General features: G+C 42.5%; 1 protein-coding gene across 8 annotated transcripts; it reads right to left on the bottom strand.

Annotated features, from left to right (window-relative positions):
- Nucleotides 1–1089: 1089 nt before the first annotated feature.
- sorbs3 (sorbin and SH3 domain containing 3) lies at nt 1090–24495 on the bottom strand. Of its 8 annotated transcripts, none has more exons than XM_080037716.1 (21): nt 24294–24495; nt 15005–15077; nt 14067–14255; nt 13777–13855; nt 12947–13080; nt 12687–12750; nt 11895–11933; nt 11711–11798; nt 10673–10781; nt 8573–8626; nt 8282–8392; nt 7543–7598; nt 6025–6083; nt 5369–5430; nt 5216–5262; nt 4907–5021; nt 4669–4794; nt 3691–4248; nt 3452–3552; nt 3247–3353; nt 1090–2640 (listed from the first exon to the last, which is right to left on the bottom strand). In XM_080037716.1, exons 2-21 carry the CDS (start codon nt 15014–15016, stop codon nt 2579–2581), a joined length of 2172 nt encoding a protein of 723 aa, XP_079893842.1. In that variant the 5' UTR covers nt 15017–15077; nt 24294–24495; the 3' UTR covers nt 1090–2578. The 8 variants fall into 8 exon arrangements, with proteins under 8 accessions (XP_079893842.1, XP_079893841.1, XP_079893846.1 ...); XM_080037715.1 differs by lacking the exon at nt 24294–24495 and adding an exon at nt 21480–21613; XM_080037720.1 differs by lacking the exon at nt 24294–24495 and adding an exon at nt 21480–21613 and having other exon boundaries at nt 1090–1887.
- Nucleotides 24496–26257: the final 1762 nt, after the last annotated feature.

Below are 26257 nucleotides of genomic sequence, written 5' to 3'. Positions count from 1 at the left end.
GAAACCCGGGGCGTGTCGCATTTGAGAGAGGGTGGGAGAAAAAGTAGGGTGCTGCAGTGATAATTGAGCCATTTATCCGAAAACACACTGTGGCTGAGTTTTGTGTCCGCGCGCCACCTGCCGGCAAGGAGCAGAGCAGCACGCGCTCCAAACTGAGCCACATCATTGAAGTGTTCACGTCAAGTCGTTCCCGCTCGTTAATTGAAGTCAGTCGCTTTCACCTGGCGACACAGGTGAAAATAGGTCGCTGATTAGACGAAGTCACTGGTTTATATCAGATATAGCATGTGATAGCACCAAGACACAGAGTAAAAATGTCACCGTTTCATTTGTTAGTTATTATATATTAAACATTTATAGCTCTTAAACTGGTTTGAATCTTACTTAAAGGACAGAGACTACTATGTGTCAATAGGCAATTTCACATTCAAGCGAACAAATATTACATGCGGGTCCCCCAAGGTTTAATTCTTGGGCCTCTTGTATTTAACATATATACATGCTCCCACTAGCTCAGCTTATGAACAAGAACAAATTATGTTACCATAATAATAATAGATAATAACAGACGACACACACATTTACATAACCATATCACCAGGAGACTATAGTCAAATTCCCGCCTTCCTCGTGTAGCCTATAAAAAGGACAACAATTTAAACTCACATTTCAAAATACAGTTTGGTACAATCTTTATGACCTCAATAATAAACCTGATTAGATGACAAATCTCTGATTCATCAAACATTATAAGGGCTGTTGTATTGAATTGCATTACATTATACAGGTGTACCTGTATAAAGGGTGCATTGCGTATAGGCTATGTATATTTTGTTTTATTTAAAACAATTTTTTTTGAGATGCAGACAAAAAGAATGTTTGTAACACAGTTAATCTAACCATTCGAGATAAATGTGACAATCTTCTCTGTGAAGTTCAGAAAAGGGTTAATGCGGGAAAATGGGTTGTATTTCTTGTATTTTGTATGAATACATTTTCATATTACATTGCTAGTCAGCTCCATCCTCAGCTTAAGAATTTAAATATTTAGAAAGGATTTAACAAAATGAACACAAGTTACTCGCAGTATCACTCTGCAATGTTTAATTGTTTAAAAAAAATTGCGTACCATACATATAAGATACATTGTTTTATAAGCAAATATATATTATACTTTCAATTTGATAAAAGGTTACAGTCTGTACAATCAACACTTGTGTATCCTAAGTATGATTCATTTTTACAGTAAAATTATGAATATATCATATGTAATTGCAGAATGACTTCATGGTAAGGATGTCTAATTATGCTTAGAAAGGTCACAAATACAGCTTGCAGTGGTACAAACATACAGTAGAGTTTGGAAATACTGTCATGTGAGCATGTTAATCCCATAAGCAGAGCAAACAATATTATTAAGCAGTAGTAGCAAATGTGGCGGAAATCAAGGGAGCTGTGATTGTTTGGTGGATAATTTAAAAGAGAAATGTCATGAAAGGTTTCATTTGGACCTAACAGCGTTACTTCGAATACTTCAAAAGATCTTTCAACCATCTGCGGAGGCATTGTCGAGAGTTAACCAAGAGATATTCATCACAGCTGAGCTGGTACACTTACAGAGGCCTGACATTGAATTAAGAGCAAAACAACTTATTTTACATCCCAAAACACGTTCTATCACTTTACTGTCACCTTTGGCATTCCACTCCATGGCTTAAGAGGCACAAACATCTTTGCAAAAAAAATTAAAAATCTCTCATGAATAACATAGCCCTGCCTAGGATTGTAAACTTATCTTGACATGTCCTAACCCTTACTGCACTTTAAGCACGTATCTACAGAAGTCCATGGTGTTTCCTCAAACTTGCCCAGGGTATTCTCAGAGATCTGAAACAACATCCGAGGAAGATATTTGAAGGAGACATTAATCCATCATAATACCAGAAAGCATGTGCCATCCTGATTCAACATTTCTCAGCAGTGGTTTGTGATGGCACTGTGGTGACAAAGAACCGAATGCAGTATCATACTGTGTCAGGGCCACAGAAGGAACAGCGCTGTTTAGTTAGAATGCAAATTCTGTGCAGCTGCAAATAGTTGTGGGACAAAACAGTCCATTCTTTGCATCTGAAACAGTATCATCTGCATTCAGTCTTTACTCTCTTGTGTGTGTGTGTGTGTGTGTGTGTGTGTGTGTGTGTGTGTGTGTGTGTGTGTGTGTGTGTGTGTGTGTGTGTGTGTGTGTGTGTGTGTGTGTGTGTGTGTGTGTGTGTGTGTGTGTGTGTGTGTGTGTGTGTGTGTGTGTGGGAACACTCTGCAAGTCTCAGTGCAACACACACAGGGCATTCACTCATGCAGGGTGAGGTGAGAAACCACTCAATGTCCCTGCCTTCCCCTCTGTTTTCTGGGAAACTAGAAAGAACATGCAGGTCTGACTAAACCAGGGTCAGGAGTGTGGTCGGTAAATGGGAGAAAAAAATGGTGGGGTGTTAAAGCAGGTCTGTTGGAGTGAGTTTGGAAGTGATCGGTTGGGCTCTTATCAGTCCAGTCAGACGTGAGCAGGCATTAAGTGAGGAGTTCAAACCGGTGACACATAGTTCCCAGGAAAAGTCCCAAAAGCACGAGTCCGTTCTGACGTACCTACAGAGAACAGAGCATGATATTATTATTCCAAAAACTTTGAAGATGCACACTTTTAATTCATTGTGCCAATTACATCTGCAGGGTTTCAAGATGTCCACCAGAGGGCAAGCTGACACTGCACAAGGTTCCGACATTCCTTTACTTTCAGGAAAGAGGGTCTTTAGCCATTCCCTGATCATGTTTCAGCAGATGTTCAATCACACTGTCCCTAACTGATACGTGTACAATTTACAGAAGTGTGCCAAGTTGAAGGAAAAACACAAATACAATTGTCAAGAAATATAACACATGAATATACTTCATACAGGACACAATGGCACACTGAACGGTTTGATGAGTATGAATTTTTTTATTTTAATTGGAGCAACCCCTTAGCCGGTTCCCTTTATCACTGTCATTATAACACCAAAGATGGCATATCTTTAAGAAGGTCTACTGTATGTTCCATTCCTCCATTAGAGGCATGGTAGCGGTTCTGGAGCACACAAACTAGGACACCAGCTTCTTCTCTTCACTTTGTCACCCATACATACATTGTATAGGCCTACATACACTGAAAATGATATTCACTGTGAATTTCAAATACATCTCTTTATTCCTTACCTACAAACCAGCCATCATCACACATCTCCATCACTTGCACAACGTCTCCTTCTCTGAGCTCCAACTCATCGGAATTCTGTGGTTTGTAGTTGTAAACAGCTTTATATCTAGAACAGGGGACATAGAAAACAAATGGTCTGAGCCACAAATGCATAAATAAGCTGCAACAACTCAATGTGAAACAATTGCAAATCTGGAGACGTACGGATGGCATTGCGACACAGAACCAGGGTTGTTTGGCACTTTTGTGTGCGCCAGGGAGTTAACGCGCGGATTAGACGGAGCAGCCTGGTTTGGTATTGCACCCTGGAAGAAATAGAAACCTCATGTCAGATATTATGAAATAAAGAATGACAAACGGCATTCGTTTCAACACAAACAGCAACACCCATGGCTGAGGAATTGCAGTGACTTTTTTTTCTGAGGCAGACAGTGAAAGCAGACCTGTGAGGGGTCAGTGTATCTGGGAGTGTTGTTGCCTGTGGTAGCTCCTGCTCTGTGCAGAGACACTGATGGCTGAGTGGAGGGTGAAACGGCTCTATCCATGGAACTCTGGCTAGCTGTGTGTGTCCCTGCCCAGTGGCTGTTCTGGTCGGTGGGTGAGGTGATTTTCGAGGTGCTGTGGGGCCACCGATTGGCCATTTCTTTGAATAAGGGTGACTGGGTGGGGGAGCGTGACTGTGAAGCTGGGCTGCCATAAGGTACAGGTGAAGAGGGCTTCAGTGGGGAGTGCTCAGGTTTGGGGCTGAGGGACGTTGTGGGGTTAAATGGGGATAACGGTGAGCGTGGGCATGGTGAGTGCAGTGGCCGTCCTGGACTCTGCGGCCCAGGAGAAAGGGGAGACAGGGGCCCGGCCGAGTAGTCGTCGGTGGAGTATTTGGTGCGGGGCATCTTGTTGACCTGGACGTAGCTGGCCGGGAAGATGCCGCTCCGGCTGGTTCCCGAGATCCTCCCCTCCAGCCACTTTTCATCAACACGTCTGGTTACATCGATCATCTCACCCTGAGGGAAACATTTTATATTACACAAAGAAGAAATACAACTGTAACATATTTGGCTATAGGAATGAGCAGCATTGTTATCTTATCATGAAGACATCTGAAAATGTAAAATATGTTATTTCAAAGGTGAACTAAAGAGCTGTTAAATAAGGGTGTCTGGCGTGTCAGTGGTGGAAAACTTTTAAAATGTTGCCAATGCCTTTAAGTTGTGTTATGTGCATGTCCACCTGTCGTACAGTACATCCAGCCAGTTAGCTTAGCTTAGCATTAACACACAAAAAAAACCACTTCATGTTAATTAACGTTTCCATCAAAAGAGTTTAAGCAATAAACTGAAATGTACCACAAATTCATGAACTCCAACACAAAAATATACAGGGGTGGACAATCTTCTCTGTTGCAGCTCCACTGGAATACTCACTTTACGAAAAGAAAGTTCAACAGGTAGGTCTGCGTTGAAGTTAAACAAAGCCACCGCTTCTCCATAGTCCAACACCTGTATAGTGGGAGCCCTTATTGGTGTTGGCTTCTCTGTGGGTGGCAGAATCTATGAAAAATAGAAGAAAGAGTTATGAGGAAGAATCACAAGGTCTTAGATAAAGGACAGGAAGCAACGAAACACCAAAATGGTGTTGAATGGTAGCCATGAAGAAAGTCACCTCCACGTAAGTTGTGGGGAAAATGCCGGCTCTCCCGTGATGTTCTCCTTCAAACCAGTTGGCATCGACCTGCCTGTGGATGTAAACAATATCGCCTTTCTGCAGCATGAGCTCCCTGACCAAAGGAATAAGGAAAATGAGGCACACAGAAGGAAAATCTTGAATTACAAGATCCTGCACCAAGTTCAAAATGTACCGATTGTTTCAACTGCCGTGTTATAGATTGTTAGATTGTTGTTTCAGATATGTGAGTAACAGGGCCAGCAAGGAAATGGCATGTTTACTATATCAGTGCACATTGCAACTCACTTGGGCGACTGAGCCTGGAAATTGAACTTGGCTCGAGCTGCTTTCATCTGGAAAAAGAAATCAATCAGTCTTTTGGGAGGATTTGAACGGATATCATTCAGAATCTTATCGACAACATAAAAAGAATGTCACAATAAATCCACAGTAACATACCTTTTTCTCCTCTTTCTTAGGCGGGAGCTCCATGGTTTCATTAGCAGGCGAGAGACGTTCTACTGTGAAACAAAGTAAAGGCACAGCGGTCTGAGTGGAACCGTGCAACCTTTTGTTCAGCAGCAAATGTTTTTGAATGCGTTGCTATGAGAGAAGCAGTCTCAGCCTCAACAACTGATTCAGGCAGGGTATAATCTTTGGACTCATTTCCATGAAAAACAATTGGATGAAGCTAATCTCTAAACAGGTCTTCCGACTTCCACTTCCTACTTATGTAAGCTTCCTCCCCACCCGTCTACAGTACCTCTTGAATCTATGGTAGGAAAAATAAACGTACAAAAGCTTTACATGCTCACATCACCCTCGTCTCACATCATGTGAAATAGCCGAGCAGAAAAACAACAGTGCCGATAGGAAGAAAATCATAAGACCTGGAAAAATATATTAGATTACAAACTGCTGTCATCAAATGACAATGGCATATGTTGTTTGGTGGGTCAGTGACTTCAAGGGAGGAGGAGCACAACCTGATCAACTTATGGACATCACTAATGAAGATAGATTAAAGACTATAAGCTAACCAGGGTTCTGGTGGGAAAATCACAATGTGTGTGTGCTGCAGAGCCAAAAGGGAAGAAAAGAACCCCCATGTTTACCGTATGTCGGTGACGTGCCAACAGAGCGATGGACAGGCTGCTTTGATGCTGACGAAGAGCTGAAAAAGTGAAGAATATGTTAAGCTTTCTGTGTTTGTATTAATGTCACTGTGTCTCCCAATCAGAGGATAATGACATCAAAGACCAGTCAAACATACTGAAACGCACACATTCTGCCGGGAGACAATGTGTTTGTGTGTGTGTGTGTGTGTGTGTGTGTGTGTGTGTGTGTGTGTGTGTGTGTGTGTGTGTGTGTGTGTGTGTGTGTGTGTGTGTGTGTGTGTGTGTGTGTGTGTGTGTGTGTGCTTTATTCCCACACATTTACTGTACAGCACATCTGGTTGCAACTGCTGTTTTTTTCTCATATACTGGACAGGGATGAGACAAATAATCAGACTACAAGGTCATGCATGTGATGTAATGTGTGAATCATGACGTTATTCTTGAATCGACAATCTGGTTTGTATGAAGTTCGGAGCTTAAATGATCCCTTCAGGATCGGAACCGTGAGTCTGGTCGTTTCTGGGTCAAGAATGAATCCAAAACCCAAAGCTTCCCGTCTGAACTCCTTTGCATATTCTCACAAAGTGTTGTTCTGTATTCTAGTACTTGCAGCTGGAAGGCACACAACAACTTGTCTCGATAACAGGAAATGTCTTGCTGCTGTATGGTTTACTTGACTTCCAAATAATAGCAACAGGCTCTTTAAAAAAAAGACCCTTATCCCACGAGCCAGAAAAGGTCAAAACCCATGAACTCAACTTTAGCAAGCAACAGTGAGAATCCTTCCAGCAAGCATTACACACTTGGTGAGAAATGTGGAATGCTGCCTGCTGTTTTGAAGCTACAAATACTGTGCGAGAGCTTGTTAAAGTTCAACAGCTTCCTAACAGAATCCAGCACGGAGAGTCAGCTGATCAACAGGTACCCTGCAAAGCATTAATGGACAAGCCGTCCAATCACAGTGCCGTATTCCTTAAAAGACAACAGGAGGCAATGGGCAGCTATACTTGGCCTGAGTGAAGCAATATCAAAGTGGATTAAGGGAATGGGTGTTGGGCTCAGAGGAGGTCTGCTATGTGGTGGTTGACCCAAGTCTTTCCATTAACCATGTGCATGTATAAAGTAGCCCACACAAACACCACTTTAACACCTGCTTTGCGTCACAATTATTAACATTATTTATAGTTAGTTTTTATTTACTCAAGTGGCTTGACATATATCTCTCTGAAGTCTACTTGCCTTGCTTCTATGTAACAGTAACAAAAACAGAAAATAAGAGGGTTTTGTAGAGAAAATATTAAAAGTGCCAAGAAACATGCTATTCATAGTCAGTCTTCAAAACCCTGAATCTACTTTAAACAGTCGCATTGGTATAACTGTGGTGTGCTATCATTGATTAGAAAAAGTGCATCTCAAATGTGGTTAAAGGGTCAGCAAAGATGCCATCGTAACCTGCTGGGGGTCTTTGAAATAACCGCATTCCACATTGCTTTCTTAGGTAATGCTGCCACTGACCTGGAGTTTGGAGTCCCAGCCCTCGGAGCAGTCACCGGATCCCTGCCTCTGGTCTCCTGAAAGCAGAGTGCAACATTAAACACAGTTTGTTCACCCCGCAGCCTACTGTTTCTTACAGCTCAGAGGAAATCTTGCAACAACTCAGACGAAGTAGAGGTGCTGACCACTCCCAAGGGAGCAAGAAATCCCCTGGGTCCTATCCTCCTCAGGCTAAAACACAACAGCGCTCACGGTCTGTCTGAGCTGTCAGTGCAAATCACAGCGCTTTGAAGCAAATAAAATCACGCAGGAGAAAAGGTAACATTCTTTTTTTTCCGCACTGTGGGAATGCAGAGGGACATTGAGAACGACCTAATCAAAAAGCAGGATTTAAAGGAGATTGATTGCAACAACAGCAACAACAAAAATCATTTTTGGTAGGGAGGCTAAATTGCCTATGCAGGGTGGGGGTAACTTGCAGGCAGGTGATTATAAAACATAGCAGATCAATCCAAGTGCAAGGCAGACAGGGGATTCATCAGGGCCTTCATCCAGATCACAGAAGGGAAAAAGGACATACGTGGTCAAAGCTGGCAAGCAGGGAGGGCCTCACTGAGACACGCTGCCTCCACTGAGAGAGGGGGAGTATAGGGGTGAGAGGGTGGGTGAGGATTCTGCTGCTAGATTTGAGGTGGAGGGTGAAGGGAGGAGGGATGCTTGGAGGAATAGAGAGAGTCAGGATGGGGGGAGGGCTCAGTACCTCACCCCGGCCTCGACGCTGCTGCTTCTTCTGGGAAAGTCTCCTCTCCAGGCCCTGGATCTCCGAATCCAGCTCAGCCTCAAATCGACTCAGCTCAGAGACCAGACTGGCCTGAGCCCGAGCAAAATGAGGGAGTTGGAATGGGGCAACATTAAAACACCAATTCAGTCTACTAAAAACAGTGTGACGTTTGGGGCTCATGATGTCCCTGTTCATGGATTTTACAAGATGAAAACCTCAATGTGTGAATGCAGAAAGGCAGAAAAGGAAAATGTTGTCAAAGCAGCTCACCTCAACTGATGGGGATTTTGGATTCTCAGGCTGTTTTTTCGGGGATATGTGAGCCTAAGGACAGAAGCAAAAAGCAACAATGACATTGGCTATTTTGTCGTAACATTGTTGCTAACCTTATCTTGTCCAAAGATACCCACAGGCAAAATAAATAACAACTGTCTGTATGTAACTTGTTAAAATCGAGTTTTAGGGCCTTAATTATTTTAAGTTAAAGGTGCAGTGGGCAGTGGGGTACATATAGGAGTATTTTGGTGTCATCTAGTGGTGAAAGTTCTAGATGGCAATGCTCCGTTTCTACCATTTCTACCCCTCCCGTTCTGAGAATTTACAGAAGCTACGATGGCCTTCAAGGACAGAAAGCTAGTCACTAAAGATGGCATCATCTACCACTGCCTTAAGTCTTTCCACAATATGAAATTACACCCAATAAGTTAAGTTTGTCTGCTCTGTTCTACTCTATAAACATGGGGGTGCAACATGGCGGCGCACCCCGCTCCTATGTTGATATTAAACGCTCCTTTTAAGGCAATAAAAAAAACGCTTTTAATTTCATTACATACTAATACAAACTTATGGTTATCATATTCCATTTTACCAAGTCTGTTCCGAAAAACTTCAATTCCCTTAAACTACTGCACCTTTAATGCTGTTCTCACATGGTGCATATTGCTAAATAAAGAAGTGTTTTATTAAATTGCTACAAAGTATTTGAAACACAGAAAACCAGGGTCCAAGTAAATATTGTTCCAGGGTTCAGGAGTTAAGAGGAATTTGGGAGCAACTGAACAGTCTGCTGCGCAAACGTTTTAACCACTGGGCAAATCTAACCGCATGTCCAACACAGTGCATGTCACCACCATTTCCAGAGTGTTTTGGAAAAATCTCAAGACAATTCATCAGCTCATGAATGTAAGAATTTTTTATCAGAGGACTGGATTCTTATCTGGTGAGCTCCAAGGCAAGTGCTTGAGAAGCAATTAAAAGAACCAAGTATTTTCTTAAATATCTTCACTATCTACATTTCAATACACTTATTAAAGCTTGTCAATCCCAATATATATTGTCAATCCATATTAAAGTGAACTTGATTCCACTATCTTAGTCGATCGATACCGCTCTCCCTTTTCTCTCTTAAAGACTTAACAATGAGCAAGCAGCTGATTCTATCAATTATTACTTTAAAAGGCTCTGCTGACGAGAACCACGGTCCCCCTGCTCCTTTTACATTTTTTTAGTAAAATCCTTGGCTGAACGTGTCTCTCTCAAAGCCAAGGCCGTCCCCTCAGTTGGGATTCATCCTCGCTACAAGACTGTAATGTCACGGTGAAGCAGCACAACACCTGATATGGTCTGTCCGCACACTGCTTTTCTAAACGCTGTCTAGGGGATAGAACATAGGCCGCTGTCATGAAGAGGAAATGAAATAAGTCTCCATGCTGTCAGCCATTATACTCCACAAGAGGTTAACACCATAATACAGATCACAAGACACCTCAGCTCCCATAGGGGAGTGGAAACAAAGATTCCTTTTCTTCACAAGCGCAGACACAGGGCACAATATGCACCAGATCTGGGACATTGTTGCAAGAGCAATTCAAAAAGGGGTTTCAGAGTCACAGCTCTATAATTCACAGAGACGCACACCGGCTGCACACTCACTAACAACAGACAGTTCACAATACACAGGACAATAAATTACAACCCCAGGGGTGAATAAATACAGTATGAGTGTCAGCCTCACCAGGTTGTGAATCACTGACTAACAGTGTAATAGCCAATAGAACAACCACACAAATACTTAGATCATGTCTTTTCTTGTCTGAAAAGGCGGGAAGCCTGTTGGATCCTCTGAATAAAAGAAGATTTGCAGCAGAAAGTACACTGTTAAACAGCCAATTCTGAGAAGTTAGACTATAATCCTTAAGGAAAATGTGCCCATCCTCAAACCCAACACTGGGGAAACAGAGTGATCCCACACAAAGACTTCCCTGAGATTAGAGCCAACAACAATGCTGGTAAATCTAAAGGTTCAAATCAGCTGGAATCAGATTGATATCCCATCTTATTTAAAAACTAGGACTGCGTGTGAGGTCGTACCTGGCTGCGGCTCTCTGAGGCGGTACTGTGTCCGGGCTCAAAGTCGAATATGCTCCTTGGCTGAGGGTGCTGCTTTCCCGGGTCTGCCAGCTTATCTACATCCTCACTCCTGAAACATAACACCCCAACACATACACACACACATACACACACACCATGGACAGCAACTTAATCATGGCTTCATTGTGAGTGCCTGTAGAAACAAATCCAAACTTGTCTCTCCCACCCGTTTTCCCTCCACTGCTCATGGCCTGATTTTTGGTTGTTCACATAAGACGTCACCTGCTGTGTTTATCTGATGTGAGGAATCAATTTATATTGGTGTAGATTAAATGTATTTTAAATCACCAGTGCATACTTAAACATACGTATGCGGTTATATATGTTCTATTGCCAAGCATTTACAATACAGTATCCTATACAGTGAATTTAATTTCTTGTTTATTTTAAAATGTTGCATGAAAAGCTGTCTTCTCTAATCTTGTTTGTTTTGTATGTGATATTGTATGTTCATGTTTTAGTTTAAACCCTGTACATTTGGGAGTTTTTATCTTAAATCAAATTGAACTGGTCTGATGGTGGTAGGCTACGAGGTACAATGGTAACCTACAGCAAGAGCTTAGAGTAGTAGTCTGACATTTTGGGAGATAAGCTGAATTTTTTCTTGCCGAGAGGAAAATGAAAAGATTGATACTACTTTGAAATCTGTCCCCTAAATACGAAGCCAGCCAGGAGATACCTTTGCTTAGCTTAGCAGAAAGACTGGAGAAACTAGCACCTCTAAAGCTTGCAGGTTATATTTAATTTGTCGAGCCATGGGTTTAATTTTCTTAGCACAGTGAAAAACATGCAGCTCAGGTTGAATCAAGACTTTAATAAGTTGCCCAAAGGTATACAAGTGAGTGATCATCAATCTTTTCTGTATGTACCGTGTGGTTTGCCTGAACACTTTGCCTTTCTTCTTTCCAGTGCATGCTGTGGTATGCTAAGCCCCCCCCCTCCCCCTAAAGCAGTTACATCAGATCAGTGTGAACTCACCAGTCGGGAAGGGCTCCATAGGGCGTTAGTCTGAAGAGATTCTCGTCTGCTTCGTTACTTTCTTCTGTGTTGGCAGTTAACTGGAGTCCTGCAGATCAGGGGATCAGAGAAGATCAGACTTAAGAAAAAAAATTATTATGTAACTGGACAGGGCAACAATGTGGACTTTGGTGGATTCACTTACGCTCGGCTGACCACCGCTCTGAATCCTCCAGCTCAGGTTCTGGGAAACAAGTACAACAGAGGGAATTATTATTTTTTTAAATAAAGGCCTACTTTACATTGATAAACCAAGCACAATATCATACATGTACGATATGGCTGGATTTGTCTTATAGTAAGACCTTACCACGCTTACCCCTACCAGTGCAGGAAGAAGTATTTTAGATGCTTTATTTTAAATAAAAGCAGTAATTCCACAGTGTTAGAAGTTCCCGGACACAAGTAAAAATTTCTCATATTCAACATTGTGATTACGGAAATCCAGTAGAATTATAAGCACAACTTGAAGTATAAGTTAAGTTCTAAGTTTAAAAAAATCATCTTTATACTGTATGTCTTTCCACAAAACACCATCAGTAGCAGCCCAGTGAGTTGCATTGAAGCAGTTATCTTCAGTGCTTTGAAATCCAGTACCTTTAAGAAGTGAATTCTTGCAGAAAGCAAAAAAAATAAAAATTAAATAAAAATTCCTCCAGGACCAATTCAGAGAAATCCTCTTTTACACAACACGGAGACAAATGGACGGCAAGATTTAGGAGGGGCAGAGATAATAGGATGGATTATTGTCAGAGCTAGTAAGCAGAAATGACATTAAGACTTAAAGGCTCTTTCATCATGTCTTATTTGGCCTCTGGGATAATCTGTTTGCTGGATCATGTCTGTGGTACCTGACACTGACAGAGAGGAATTCTCTCTGCTGTTGTGTTTGTGAGCAGAGCAGGAGGAGGAGAAGGAGGAGGAGGAGCGTCCTTACCCTCTGGCTTCTTGTGGATCTGTTTGAACATGCTCTTGTACCAGTCTCTGGGCTTGTTCACACTCTAGGTAGAAGTAAAGAGGGCCGGGTGCAAAAGGTAAACAAATCTTTCAAAAACATGGTTGATTGGCTGTAGCAAGAACACAAAGATGTCAGCTCATGTCAATGTAGAAACTCATGTTCACTGAGGATATATTCAAAGAAAATTTTAAGTTATAAAATCTATTTTTGAAACAGTACATTCTGCATTCTGCTCTTACTGATCTGGAGGCAATGGGCATCCCGGTTTCATCCACTGGACCGATTCCTGAGAACTTGATGAGCCTCTCCTCCCTGGTGGGGGTCCAGCTGCGTGGTAAAGTGGTAGAGCCATGGTCGCCATTGGAGAGTCCTGCTGGGTAACAATAAGTTGTTGTTTTGATTGATTATTGTTCATTCTGTAAAGGCACGCAGCCGTTAATCTGCCTTTGAACCCTACCACCCAGTTAAGTCCAAGCTATGGTGGATCAACCTTCTCCATCTTTTTACTCGACTTTCATATCTTACTCTACAAATGACATTACACTTCTTTTTCAGTGATTACACATTAACTGATGTTTCTGCTCCATTGACCTCTTTCTTTTTCAACTAATGTTTTAACTTGTTTCAGTGGTTACACTTTAACTAAAACTTCAAATCCTTTCCAGTCTGAGGTCCTCACCTTTGAGCAAAGGAAAACTTATTCAGCTCCTCTAACTCCTTACAGATAAATGAACAGTAATGGCTTTCAGTTCTCACCCTTTGACAGAAACTTAAAATATCTTTCTGCACTTATAATTCGACTGCCACCTCAACTTCTTGCAGGATTTGTATTTGAACTTCAACTATTTCAAACGCCCACTCAGTCAAATTTGATCAGCCAGAGGATGTATATATTCCATAGAAAACATGGCATTTTAAAGTTATCTTTCCAGCTACACATTCACATAAACAAACAAAAGATACAACATATCACACCTGTGATGCTTAATATCTGGGCTAAATTGAAATGTTCAATTGGAAAACATTTAGAGTTGTACAACGCACTGATGTGATGCACATATTAAAAAACTCTTACCATGCACTTGTGAGGGGCCATAGTAAGATCCAAAGCTGAGAGTTGTTAGTCCACTTCCATTCACTTCTGACACCTTAGAAAGGGTAGAATCATACAGGTATATCAGTGCAAGCACCTGAATGTAATGTTATTGTCATATGCTACAGTGATGTCATGTCCATGGCTGACTGTATAGCCTGTGATACATAAGTTTTCCACAGGGAGGAGCACTTGTTTACTGAATCCCTTGCACTCAACCTCAGCGCTGTTATAAACACAGCCTCAGGGAAAACTGCTATGCTTACCTTGAACTCTCCTAATGGCAGCCCTGTGGAGTGGAAAGGGCTCAGAGGAGGAGTGGGGAGTCCAGGGGAGATGAACACCTCATGGGCCAGCTCCGGAGAAGTTAAGATCTGCTGATCAGAGAAACCTCTAGGCTCGCGGGAGAAGCTGATCCGGGAGCCATTCGGATCGCCGACCACTTCTGCAATTTGCTAAACATGGAGGAAATGAGAAATATGGATTAGCAAAAAAAAAAAAAAAAAAAAAAACAATACGTGAACTTTGCTCCTGTCATGTCCTCCTGCTGGCCCTGGGTAAACACACTGCTCTCTAGGGGAGGTCATGTGAACTTGTTAGCGGCGCAGCTATTCTCCAGAGAATAACTGCCCTCAGTGGGGGAGACTCTGATGAAAAGGCCCCTAATTTATTTAAAGCAGGACCAGTGGGAAGTGGCGTTCCACCCACTTCATCATCTCTCTGGCTGCCACTGCAGAAAGGCCTCATTCAAGGTGCAGAGTGGGGGCACTGAAACAGGAGAGGACCATTATGAGCCCATTAACTCCCCATTCTCCAGGCCTCCCTATTCTCCAGCCAAGGGGGTGGAGCCGGGGCCAGAGAGGTTGGGAAGGGGCCGTGGATGTCAACCTTTAAAGACCAGCAGGGTTAGCAATGGTGTTGTGGTCTCCATGGTGACCTTTTTTTCTCCCTCCACCCCACAAACTCACGATGGTCAGTCTAGCTCTTCTGTTGGAACACTTAAGTTTATGAATCAGGTGCTTTAGTCCTCTCTGTGTGGTTGCCGAGGGGTCATGGGAAAGCCCCTGTGCCTTGTTGCTATCTCCACCAAAGGCATGTCGTTTTCACAGTGGACCGGATGGACTTATGTGCTACTGCTGGATTCTGTGTTTAAATTTGCTCGTTCAAGACAACAGCATTTGTCATGATTTGAAAATGGCCTTACCTGAGACTGCATGTCATCTGTTATGGTCCTCGCGTGACAGATGTCAAACTCCTGTGTCCAGCATCAACAGATCCTGCAAAGACATGCAAAATGGGGTCACCCACTGTGTTCAAAAGCCGCTGAAAGAACAATTTTTCTTCCTGATATATATTTAATATGCACAATCAAAAATCAAAGTTAAAGTTTGAAGCGAGATTTTAAGTATATTTAGTCTAACTCTTATCCTCTGCTTCAATAAGCTTCCTCAGTGCCAGAAACAATCCCACAGCCGTCATCACAGAAATAACGGAAATAAGTGACATCATGTTTTTCCCAACAGAGCCCCAAAATAGAGCTTAAAACTAGGAGATGGATCTTTCATGGGAAATAACCTAAACAGAAGATTGTGTGATCATGAAGACTTTGATGCTAAAATTACAAGCTGAATGAGACAATAGGTTTTTGGAGCCTTCGAGGTTTGTAGAACAGTTTTTTTTTCATCTGGATCATTGTTTGAGAAAAACAATCCGGGGTTCTGAAGATTGTATCTCTCTCAAATGTTAACTCTGTATCTTGCGATCGATGTGCCATTTTTAACCTTTGAGTCATTGGTTTGCAGGGGGTTCCACAAGGCCTCTCTTCCATAAATCCCATTTTACACCCAGGCGGATTGTTCCATTATCCCATCCCACTAGCATCCCAAAGAGGGAAAGTTAGCGTCACTGACTTTTCCCTGTTACTAAGGAAAAACCCACCCAAAAACAACGAGTGGGCCCCACATGCCCGCCTCACTTTTAGTCATACAGGGCTGTAATAAGCTGTACTTAAAGGCCTACTTCACCGGTTTGAATATGAAGGTGAATTGAATTCTGAGATCCTATGTAGTATAAATGTGCAAAAAAAATTAAAATCGGTTCATCCTAGCCTGAGAAAAGGCAGAAAGAGTGTTTTTTTAACCCTATATTTCTCCTTCTCGTGACATCACAGAAAGAGAAATATAGGGTTAAAAAAAACGTACTTGTAAATATTACTGTGATGTCACAGTAAAAGACATCACAGTAATATTTACAAAGTAATTTTTTTTTTTAACCCTATATTTCTCTTTCTGTGATGTCACGAGAAGGCCTTCTCGTGACATCACAGATGTCACGAGAAGGCCTTTTCTCAGGCTAGGATGAACCGATTTCAATTTTTTTCGCACATTTATACTACATAGGATCTCAGAATTCAATACACCTTCATATTCAAACCGGTGAAGTAGGCCTTTAAGGGGCTGGGTGGTGGAGGAGGTCAGCTACTGAAAGCAGAGACAAGCTCCTAATCAATTGCCACTCAGTAAAGCAGATTAGGCCTTCTGTTTCAACATCAAAGCCATGCGGAGGAAGAGGGAGAGGTAATTTCCGCTCCTGTATGAGGCAGGCACCTCTCATCTGGAGTGGCTAAATGGCCCATAATAACATTGTTGGCATAGAAACCACAACCACTGTACAGCCCAGCATCCTTGCATTCCTGCCAGCTGCAGAAACATTGTTAAGTGGCTCTAAATAAACTGTGTTCAAAAATGTTCTTTGTTTATCTTTTTTTTTTTTGGGGGGGGGGGGGATCAGATATAGCAATTGTTGAATCATACCATTGTCAAAGGATTCAGTTATTTTTGTCTTTTCTGGTGTAAACTATGCCTTTCTAGCTTGGCAAGTAAGAACCGACCAAGCATGTGCCAAGCTACTATGGGCTGAGATCTGCACAGCTCAACTCGGTTTCCACAGATGAGTTTCCCATGTGGCATTTGCAGCTTAGCATTAGAGTCCATAATCACTGTGGTCAAGAGCAAGAACACTATGGGCACCCTGTGTCTCTGCACACAAGGTTAGGAGGCAGCAGTGACACAATCAATGTTCCAGTTTACCAGTCAACGATGTCACTCTATAGCTGAGTCATCACAGTCCAATGAACTGCGTTACATAACAGGAAAAATATGCTACCCGGAGGATTGTGTCTTCAACAATACCGTTACTGCTCGTGCTCAGGCATGCCAGATGACCTATCATCACCCAAAGCAGAGCCAGTTGATGATCTGTCTAACAATAAGCAACACTGCCACCAAGCCACATTTACAAATAAAGGCTACAAGTAAATTCACTTACAATGTGTTTGACATGCTGGTTCAGTTTTCCCCTCAGCAGGCTGCCATTCACTTTAAAGACCCCATTACACTGAAGAACAAATAACTGTATGAGTAACGCGTTGACATTTTCCACAAGTAGGCTACTGTTTTCCAACACACGCATGGTATGATACAAAAATCATGGTGAGCAAATAAAGGAGCCTCTTTCTTCACTTCCATCAACTAATGTAGATCAAGATAGCTGTTGTATGTTTTTTTTGTGTATCCATCGATCGATTTATCTATCAAATGCAATTTTTGGGCACTCCACTTATGAAGTCTGCTTTTCGAGCCGTAATCAGATGTTGAGCATATATTTGATGTTGAGCATATATTTGTTGTTATATTTAGTTGTTGTTATTTTTGTTGTTATTGTTATTTATGTTGTTATTTTATTTTTATTTTGGTAAGATTTCTCAAGGGCCACTGACGGAATTCTTCTTTCAGTTTTTACAGGCTGAGCAGAACTCTGTGAGATGAGTTCAGTACCCTTCAAGTGTAAAAATTTGTGTGGAGTGCCCCTTTAACACACACTGCAATATTGTATTAATTCTTATTATTGATTCCCCTGTTGTTCTTATGTAATTGATCATGATAGTTTTAGAATTATGGACCACTTTGTTTTACTACATTATTAAAAAGCAGAATTCCATCCAGTCAGAGGCCAATTACACTGAAACATTTCTGATTTACCAATGTAGCATCCTGATGAGTCATAACAATGTTTCACTTCTCTGGGGAGTTACGTCCAACATTGAAATCCTCCGGCGTTGCACGCATTCCCTCTTCGAGAGCACCAAACACAATCCTACCTAATAAGGAAAAATCTGTGTCGATATCTAGCAAGAAAATCCCTGTCCAGCAGTCTGGCTCTCCCTGGGTTTGCTCTGAATGCCTGGTGCATTCTTATATAATTACGCTCAACAGCGGAGGCAGACATAAGCTTTCAAATGCAGACAGGTTTTTTTATTTTTTATTGTGGTGGTGGTGAGTGCCTTGATGCTATCTTGGTGAGATATTTAAACTTAATAGCCCACATATTTTATTAACAAGTTTAACTCCTGCTGGGCGAGAGGTCCATTATCACCACAGGATCAGTTTTGGGATGGAAGGAAAAACAGAGTCGTAAAAAAGGCCCATGTGCATCTCAGCTGAGATGAGGTGATGTCCTGCTTTAGAATTTAGACTTAAAATGCCAAGATTCAATGTTTCAAGCTAATTGAAATTGCAGCACATACTTTACACATTTGTTTTCAACCAATGCTTTATTTACATTTAGTCTGTCAAAGGGTAACTGGGGACATCCAAAACGAGAATCAGGGGATTTCAGAATGAAAATCTCTGCCTCTGTCCCCAGGAAACCCATCCGGTCTCTCGAAGCACTGTGGCCAGATGTTCAACTCTGCAAGCCGATCCACTACACAGAAGTCTTACAGCTCAGTCTAGAGAACATCGGAATAAACATTGGCGTTTTGTTACACTTCAAAAAAGAAAGTTACATTTGTGAAACATGGGGGTGTTTTAGATTTCTTTCCCCAAAAGGAGCGGATGAGGAACCAGGCTATTATCTGAAGTTGCTGAGCCAGAGCAGATTGACTCAGCAGCTACAAGGTCAGTGAACTTCACCACACCCCTGTGATTCCCAAGAATCACAATGGAAGGTTTCCACAGCAGGGAATAGCAACACAACAGTAATGCAAAAGTAACACTACTGTAGAAGAGATAAACAAACCTTTAGGGCGAGACACTAAAGGCAAAAACATTGTTTTATCAAGCACTTGTAGGTTTTGAGTTTTTTTTCTGTCTTTAATGGCCATTATCTCAAAATAAGTTGGGATATTTTTCAAAAAGATCTCAACTTCTAAGCACTAACATCAACTAAACTTTTCATAATCATTCATACCACTTTTCTTAGTGTTATTACAGAAGTGTGTTCATATGTTGTTAATGGTCTGATTTATGATTTATTTTCTTCTTAAAAACATGCTGAGAATGCATTTAAAGACTTACATACTATTTTTATCTTATTTATAAAATTAAAAAGTGTGTCAAAAAAGACTTGAACTCTGACTTGATCCGACATCTTGATTTTTTTTAAATAGACGTAAATGTATGCATAATTAGGTAAATATTGCCAGATGTTTTTTTATGTCAGTAATCCACTGTCAAAGTTTATTGAAGATTTCTATTAGCTAAATGTTTTTTACCCTCTTCACCTGCAGTGTCTCACCTTAAAATGTGTGAAACGTAAGGTCAACTGAGGTCAGTATTCCTCAACATTCATTAGTCATCGAATTTTCCTCTTCTAACCTTCAGTGGTTTCCATAGAAGGATGCAACCGACCAGGTCTCTCTGAGAAGACCGTGACCAGCCATGACCCCCTTCAGCACCACATGGGCAGCTTCTAGCATTGTTCTCACTGAGAGCAACGCTGTCAAGGTGACCACACACACCCTGATGAATTAGACTGTCCCAACATTTGACCCATGACCGTGTGCCATATTGGTGTGTGTGTGTGGGTGCACAATCAGAAAAGTAATGATTTGCAGTCATGAGGGGTAATCCCGTGTTTAGTAAATCATCTATACAAGCAAGTGACGGTGGAGAATGTCTCAGAGAGCAGAGAACAATGAGACTTGAATAAAACTAATAAAACTGTCACTTGTGAACCGATCTCAATTCACTGGCATTGTTGTTCTCGGCTTCCGTGTGAGGAGGCGAGTCTGAGTTAATCATTGACTCTATTAGGTGAGAACTACTGCACACACAGTCCCAGTGAACGGATCTAAAGTCCTGTTGGACTTAGAAGGACACCAGCCAAAGTGTGAGCTCAATATTTGCTCAAAGTAGGTCATTTTGTTTGGGTGAGCCCTGATCTGCATTACGTCTGACCTTAAACAATCCTGTGGGATATTTCCAAAAAGTATAAACAGAGTCTGATCTGCTAATGAAGTGTTTATTTCCTGGATATGAACCAAGTAGTGCAACGCGACAGACAGAAGGGCAAAGTCTTATCACAACCATTTTCACGTACACGCAATAGCTGCTGCCCAAGAAGTTACATAACTGGGTCGTAAAATGGAAGAAATCATGTCTTTAAAAAGTGGCGAGAAGGTAATCACGAACACATTTGCTGAATACATAAAACTGGCATCGATTCCCTCAAACACTTTAAATGAGTCACTCAGCAGGTATCTGAGTGATGTCAGAGGTCCTCTAGGGTCGTTCACACAATCATCTCTGCCCCTTCTTCAACTGAGCAGATGTGCAGACGCAGCCCATACAAGGTCCGGGAGGGAGTTTATGATATGCAGTTATTGTGGGATACACACATTTATAAGGAGGGAAGTATTTCACCTCCATGTATGGTGCTTCTCTAGAAGGACTCGGGCCTGTGTGCTTCTTGTCAATGGAGAGGCAATGTGTTCCCAAGGAAGACGAAGCCTCTCTCTCTCTCTCACTCACTCTCTCTTTATCTAAGAACAGCCCAACACCAAGCTGAAATAGAAGTGTCCAGTTTTGCCCGGTTTACTCGTACAACAAACACACTTCTTATCAGTCAAGATTTGATTCCAGATTTGTAAAAGTTTGAAAAGTATAAAACAAAATTTTATGCAACACGTGAGCCAAAAGCATTAGAGAATGCACACTCCAGGAAAAATCTCACAAATCCTCACGCCTGTCATTCTGTATCTTCAAAGCTGAGTGCAGGCCTGTGGATATGAGCACTGGCAGCTAGACCCCCAGGGATATCACAAAGGGGATCAGAGGCGGCTGTGGAAATCACCCTGACAGTATGAGGGGGGAACCACCGGTGATGACTGCTTGGACCGTCCTGATTTCAGGCCATTATAAGGCTTGGAATACCTGCAGCAGTATGGCAAAGTGCTTGGACAGAAAACACTATTTCCTCTGACTTTCTATCTGCAGCTCCACTGGCAATCAGTGTACACGTACCCACCGGGCAGGGAAATGAGGGATGTCATGTTGGGAAACACTGCCAACACTGCCAAAACACTGCACCTAACTCTCTCTCTCTAGCTGCTCCAGCTGTAACTCACAGCTGCTCTCGTCGGTCCAATCCCAAAGGTCTGTCCCAACATGGATAGGTTACTTACTACACACATCACACGGGCCAACTGCTTTCCAGGTGAATTGCAAAAGCGTCCCTCTTTAGAGACAACGTGCTGGTGTGTGGGTATGCAGCAGTCAGACAGGTTGCTCAACCTTTAAAATAAACACCCAGCCAGACGTACATTTCTATAGACTCAGTGTTTACGATCACGCCCTGAGATTTCAACCATGTGTTGCCATGGGAAAGAGTGTACTCACCTTGGAAGTGGCACCAACAAGTGGTCTCAAACCTCTGTCCGTCTGCCTGCCCACACGTAAACCACTCTGCTCAACCAACTCCCTGCTCTCTCTCTCTCCTTGACTCATGAAACTAGCCTGGACACACAATCTATCTGCCTCCCTCCCTCTTTCTCTCTCTCTCTCTCTCTCTCTCTCTCTCTCTCTCTCTCTCTCTCTCTCTCTCTCTCTCTCTCTCTCTCACACTCCCTGCCCTAGCTCTCCCTGCCTCCAACAGATGACTTCCCTGGTTGTCAGGCATCCCTATGGCAACCCCACTTTTTGGCCCCAGTTCCAAAAAGGCACCCTGCTCTTGGCTTGTCAGCCTCCTGAATGAAGTGAAGCGGCCTCTATTGTTGTGAAAAGGTGATATTTCACAGCACAGGGTTAACCTAAGGGGAAAGCAAATAGTTCACCACCTCCACCTCCCGGACGCTGCCAAGTGACTCCCTGACACCCCTCCTTGACTTTTTCTCTCCCTGTGTGTGTGTGTGTGTGTGTGTGTGTGTGTGTGTGTGTGTGTGTGTGTGTGTGTGTGTGTGTGTGTGTGTGTGTGTGTGTGTGTGTGTGTGTGTGTGTGTGTGTGTGTGTGCGTGCGTGGGTGTGTGATCATGGGACAAAAGTCAGCAGAATTTCTCCTGTCAGTGGGGGAACTCCTATTTTACCTTGCTCTCTCTCTCTCTCTCACACACACACACACACACACACACACACACACACACACACACACACACACACACACACACACACACACACACACACACACACACACACACACACACACACACACACACACACACACACACACACACACACACACACACACACACACACACACCACGTCACTGTTGGATTTCAAGTTTGGCAGAAAGCAACCATATTATAATTATTCAAATTATGGCAAGCGGCATGAGTCAGTCAGCATTCAAATTCAAATAATACAGATGGTTGTTCTAGCCACAAAGGCGGAAAACAGAAGCCAAATTCTTCAATCCCCCTTCGCATACGACACTTGCCTAAATAAAAACTAGGATTTCCAGTTTGCCCGCAGCCCTTGCCAATGAAGACAAAAAAGTGCAAAAACCTGAAATCTCACATGCTGACAGGCTGGTTTTGGCACTGAGTCTGCAGCAGGGAGACTCACAGTTTCAAGGTCCACAAAGCAGGTGAGAGAGGGCAAGTCACCTGCTTACAAATGAAACCGTCTGTCCTACTCATATGCACTTTGGGTTCTAGCAATAAACTCCACACAGAACAAGAAATAACATGTATCAGGTTATCTGGGTCTATACTGTTGTTTTTAAAAGTGTATGTGTGCGTAGGCCAGTCCCAACTTCAAATGGAAGGCCTCAGCTCTTTCTTAATAATTCAGTGGTCTGGCTTGGTAGAGCGCAACTCGGGGGCACGTATCCATTTACGGAGCCTGTACTCCCTAACTGGGTTGTTTTTGCCAAACAGTTGAGCTGCTGAACCCGAGGGGTATAGCTGGGCAACACAGGCTCCTTTTCCCAGTCTGTGTCCCGCCAGGAGCAGACTTTCACCCCGCTGTGACCACATCTGACACCCTGTCACTCTGCAGCTAAATGAGGTAATCACGCAAGAGGTGATTGCAGCTTTGGCCCGGGAGCTGACACCTCTTCCCACACTGGATACTTGTTCACTTTGTCTCAAACTCATCGCAGAACAAACACAAGCCAGCTCAGGCAAACAGAGAAACTGTGTCAGAACAAGAGGGAAAAGAGGAAGGATGTTTAACCTATACGATTGAAAGATTAGTGCAGACATTCACTGTGCTGTGAAGGCCAAAGAACTGTCTCAGTGGTATGTGCCTGTATGTTACAACAGATGCCTAATAAAATAAAATAACACAAAATAAAAAGCCTGACAGCCAGAGAATCAAGAAGATAATAACAATGACATAAATCCCTTGATGACAATAGCCCCCGGGCTCCTCTCTACTCTGAGCAAACAAGAGACAGCAAGTCTGTAAGAGTCGCAAGATAAAGTTATCATCAAATAAAGATGTAAGCAGATAGACACAAGTCAAAGGTTAAGACAAACAGGGACACTGGAAGACAAGATAAGGAGCTCTGTAAACCACACAGCACTCACTGTACAGTGTGTGTCATTCATACAACAGGTCGTGCTCAGAGGGAGCGTCAGTGGAATGTCTATGAGGAACAAACACAAAAGCATCAGGGTTTATTTCAGAGGCAAACATCAATCTCTGGTACAGTCATAGATCCTCACAGGACCACATTTCAGATGCTTGTTTGTTTTGAAATGTTTGCTGAAGAAGAGAGAATTGTAGAAAAAAAAGAGAAATGATTCAGAATATTTTCTAACCGAGAAATATTCACATTAAAATCCGACCAAAACAACAACTGGAGCCATAACAGGAGGCTTTGTTATGTTCCAGGGGTCTGTCTGATGATAACCATCCTCTGAACCACAGACGGAGAAAAGATTGGCATCCCGCAGTGAAGTCCTGCCCGGGTCCGTCCCAATCCCACAACTGTTGCTCAACAACAATCGCACTGAGGCAAACCACAACATGACAGAGCAGTGATAAACATCCTTGTTTGTCTCAAGGATCTCCCAGTGACAAAACTGAGTGATGGAGGAAAAACAACAGGATTCTCCAATTCCTGACAGAGAGCCAAGTCAAAACATTTACAAATCAAAGTTTCTGAGTCAGCCAATGACAGCAAAATCCTTTGTCTTTTTCTTTCTCTCCCAGATGTGAACGTTAACTTCCATTGCTCTAAGTGGCAGAACAAGTGGTGCGGTACTTACAGGCGAAGTGCAGGCCGAGCAGTGAGGTCTCCTCAACGCAGAAAGGGAGAGAGGAAGTGAATGAAAGAGGAGGGAACACTTCTCTCTTCTCTCTCTCTCCCCCTCCCTCTTCTCTCTCTCTCTCTGCTCTCTCAGGCCAACAGGGTGTCTTTTATCTTTGGTGAATGATTCAGCGTGGGTCTGAATGTTTGACTGAGTGTCCGTAGGCGTGTGTGTCTGCCTCTATGTGTATGGAGGCTTGTGTTTGTGTGTGTGTGTGTGTGTGTGTGTGTGTGTGTGTGTGTGTGTGTGTGTGTGTGTGTGTGTGTGTGTGTGTGTGTGTGTGTGTGTGTGTGTGCACTTTAAAGCTCATCAGGGAGAAGGCACTCAGTAATAGTTTCCATCCACAGCTGGAAATAATAGAGATTCCCATACAGGCGCAGGCTCAGCTGTGGCACCGCCCTCCAGTGTTTTACATACAAGAGAGGAGGAGGCCATTTCCATAGCCATTGCAGTAATAGGCCTGAGGGGCACACGTGTCATAATAGCATGGCCTATTCACTGTCATTATGTCTTCAGATGTTGTGTCTGTTACATTCAGCTCAGGCACAAAAGGCCACAGAGAGTAGTTTTTCTATCAAATCCAAAGGGCTGAGTTGTCTTGGTCACCTGTCACTTTGCGAGCTCCATCTTTACTGTACAGAGTTCTTGTGAGTGAACATTTAAGCCGAGACACTGCAAGGCATATTTAACTTATAAAGATCATTATCAAACTTTGTCTGTTCATAATTTATATTAAAACAATGATTAGAAATATTCAGAAATGTTTAAGTATAAATGCAAATGTGGCTAAATCTAACTAATCATGCATGCATTTGGATCTATTTAAAAACCCAGAATGTAGATCTTGGATAAAGCCACAACATGTCAGTGTCCATTGTTTTCACTGAAATATATGTACTGATGTTAGAAATGCATTTTCGGCATGTTTTTAAGAAAACAATGTATCATGAATCAGACAATTAACAACATATAAACAAATCCTGTAATAACCTTTAGAATAGTGCTAGATTTTTGGTTCTGAGTATATTGAAAAAACAATAACGTTGAACTAACATGCACAAAAACACTTGAGGGCCTTAGAGAAGATTCAGTGTTTCCATGTTATTTTCCAGTACCAGACCTACTCACCCAGTGTGAGGGGGAAACCTCACAGCCAGAGCCAAGAGAAGTGTAGTGCTACCGCCACAGTGCCATCACAGCACACCAGCTGTCATTGTGGAACTGCAGAGGAAGTGAGGAGCTCCCCTTAAGCTCACGAGAGGTTTATCTGTCGTCTCCCACTCCCTCGTTTCTGTGCCCCAGAGGCGTTAGTCCTCCTGGATTCCAGCACTGCATCACAGTCCAGGAGCAGCTCTCAGCTCTGCCATCCAAGATAAATATTTAACAGCTCGGCCTCGAGAGGTGATCAGCAACCAAAGGTCACGTCTCTCTCCTTCTCCGGAGTACGTCTTCACACTGGAAGCTATAGGAGAAGACGGACGCGTCAGCCCGACAGCTCCACAGTGACACCTTTCAGTGACTTCCAGTGTAGAATCCAGAAAATAACCAGCAATAACAGATTTGCAAAGAAAAACTTAGTTCATGATACATACTTGAGCTTTGTTACATCTGAACTATCTATGATGCTAGTAAATGGAAACTTTCTTCTGGCTGATGCTTTGTTTGTTTGTTAGAATTAATATACATGAATATATATATATATATTTATATTTACTTTCCCAGACTTTTCTTTTATTGCAGTGGACATTCACATAACCATAAACTGTACCACACTGCCTCTCAGTGGCTCTGAAAAGAACTGTGTGGAACCTATGTCTCACCATGTTGGACAGGAAGGTGTCGCCAGAATCCCAAACATCCCACAATCCACCTGCGGAAATCTTTTCAAAGCACAACTTCTAATAAGAAACTAAAATAGGATT

This window comes from Ammodytes marinus (genome assembly GCF_949987685.1).
Source record: "Ammodytes marinus genome assembly, chromosome: 2".
Taxonomy (NCBI): Eukaryota; Metazoa; Chordata; class Actinopteri; order Uranoscopiformes; family Ammodytidae; genus Ammodytes; species Ammodytes marinus.
The sequence above is the reverse complement of the archived record's forward strand: the minus strand, read 5'-3'. Positions and strand labels throughout refer to the sequence as shown.

Bases quoted from the DNA above. Each gene is read 5' to 3' on its own strand.
- sorbs3 (XM_080037716.1), bottom strand. The intron at 11,799-11,894 runs GTAAGTGAATCC...CCTGATCTGCAG, and splicing joins AGAGCGGTGGTCAGCCGAGC to GACTCCAGTTAACTGCCAAC. The intron at 5,431-6,024 runs GTAAACATGGGG...TTTGTTTCACAG, and splicing joins TGGCACGTCACCGACATACG to TAGAACGTCTCTCGCCTGCT.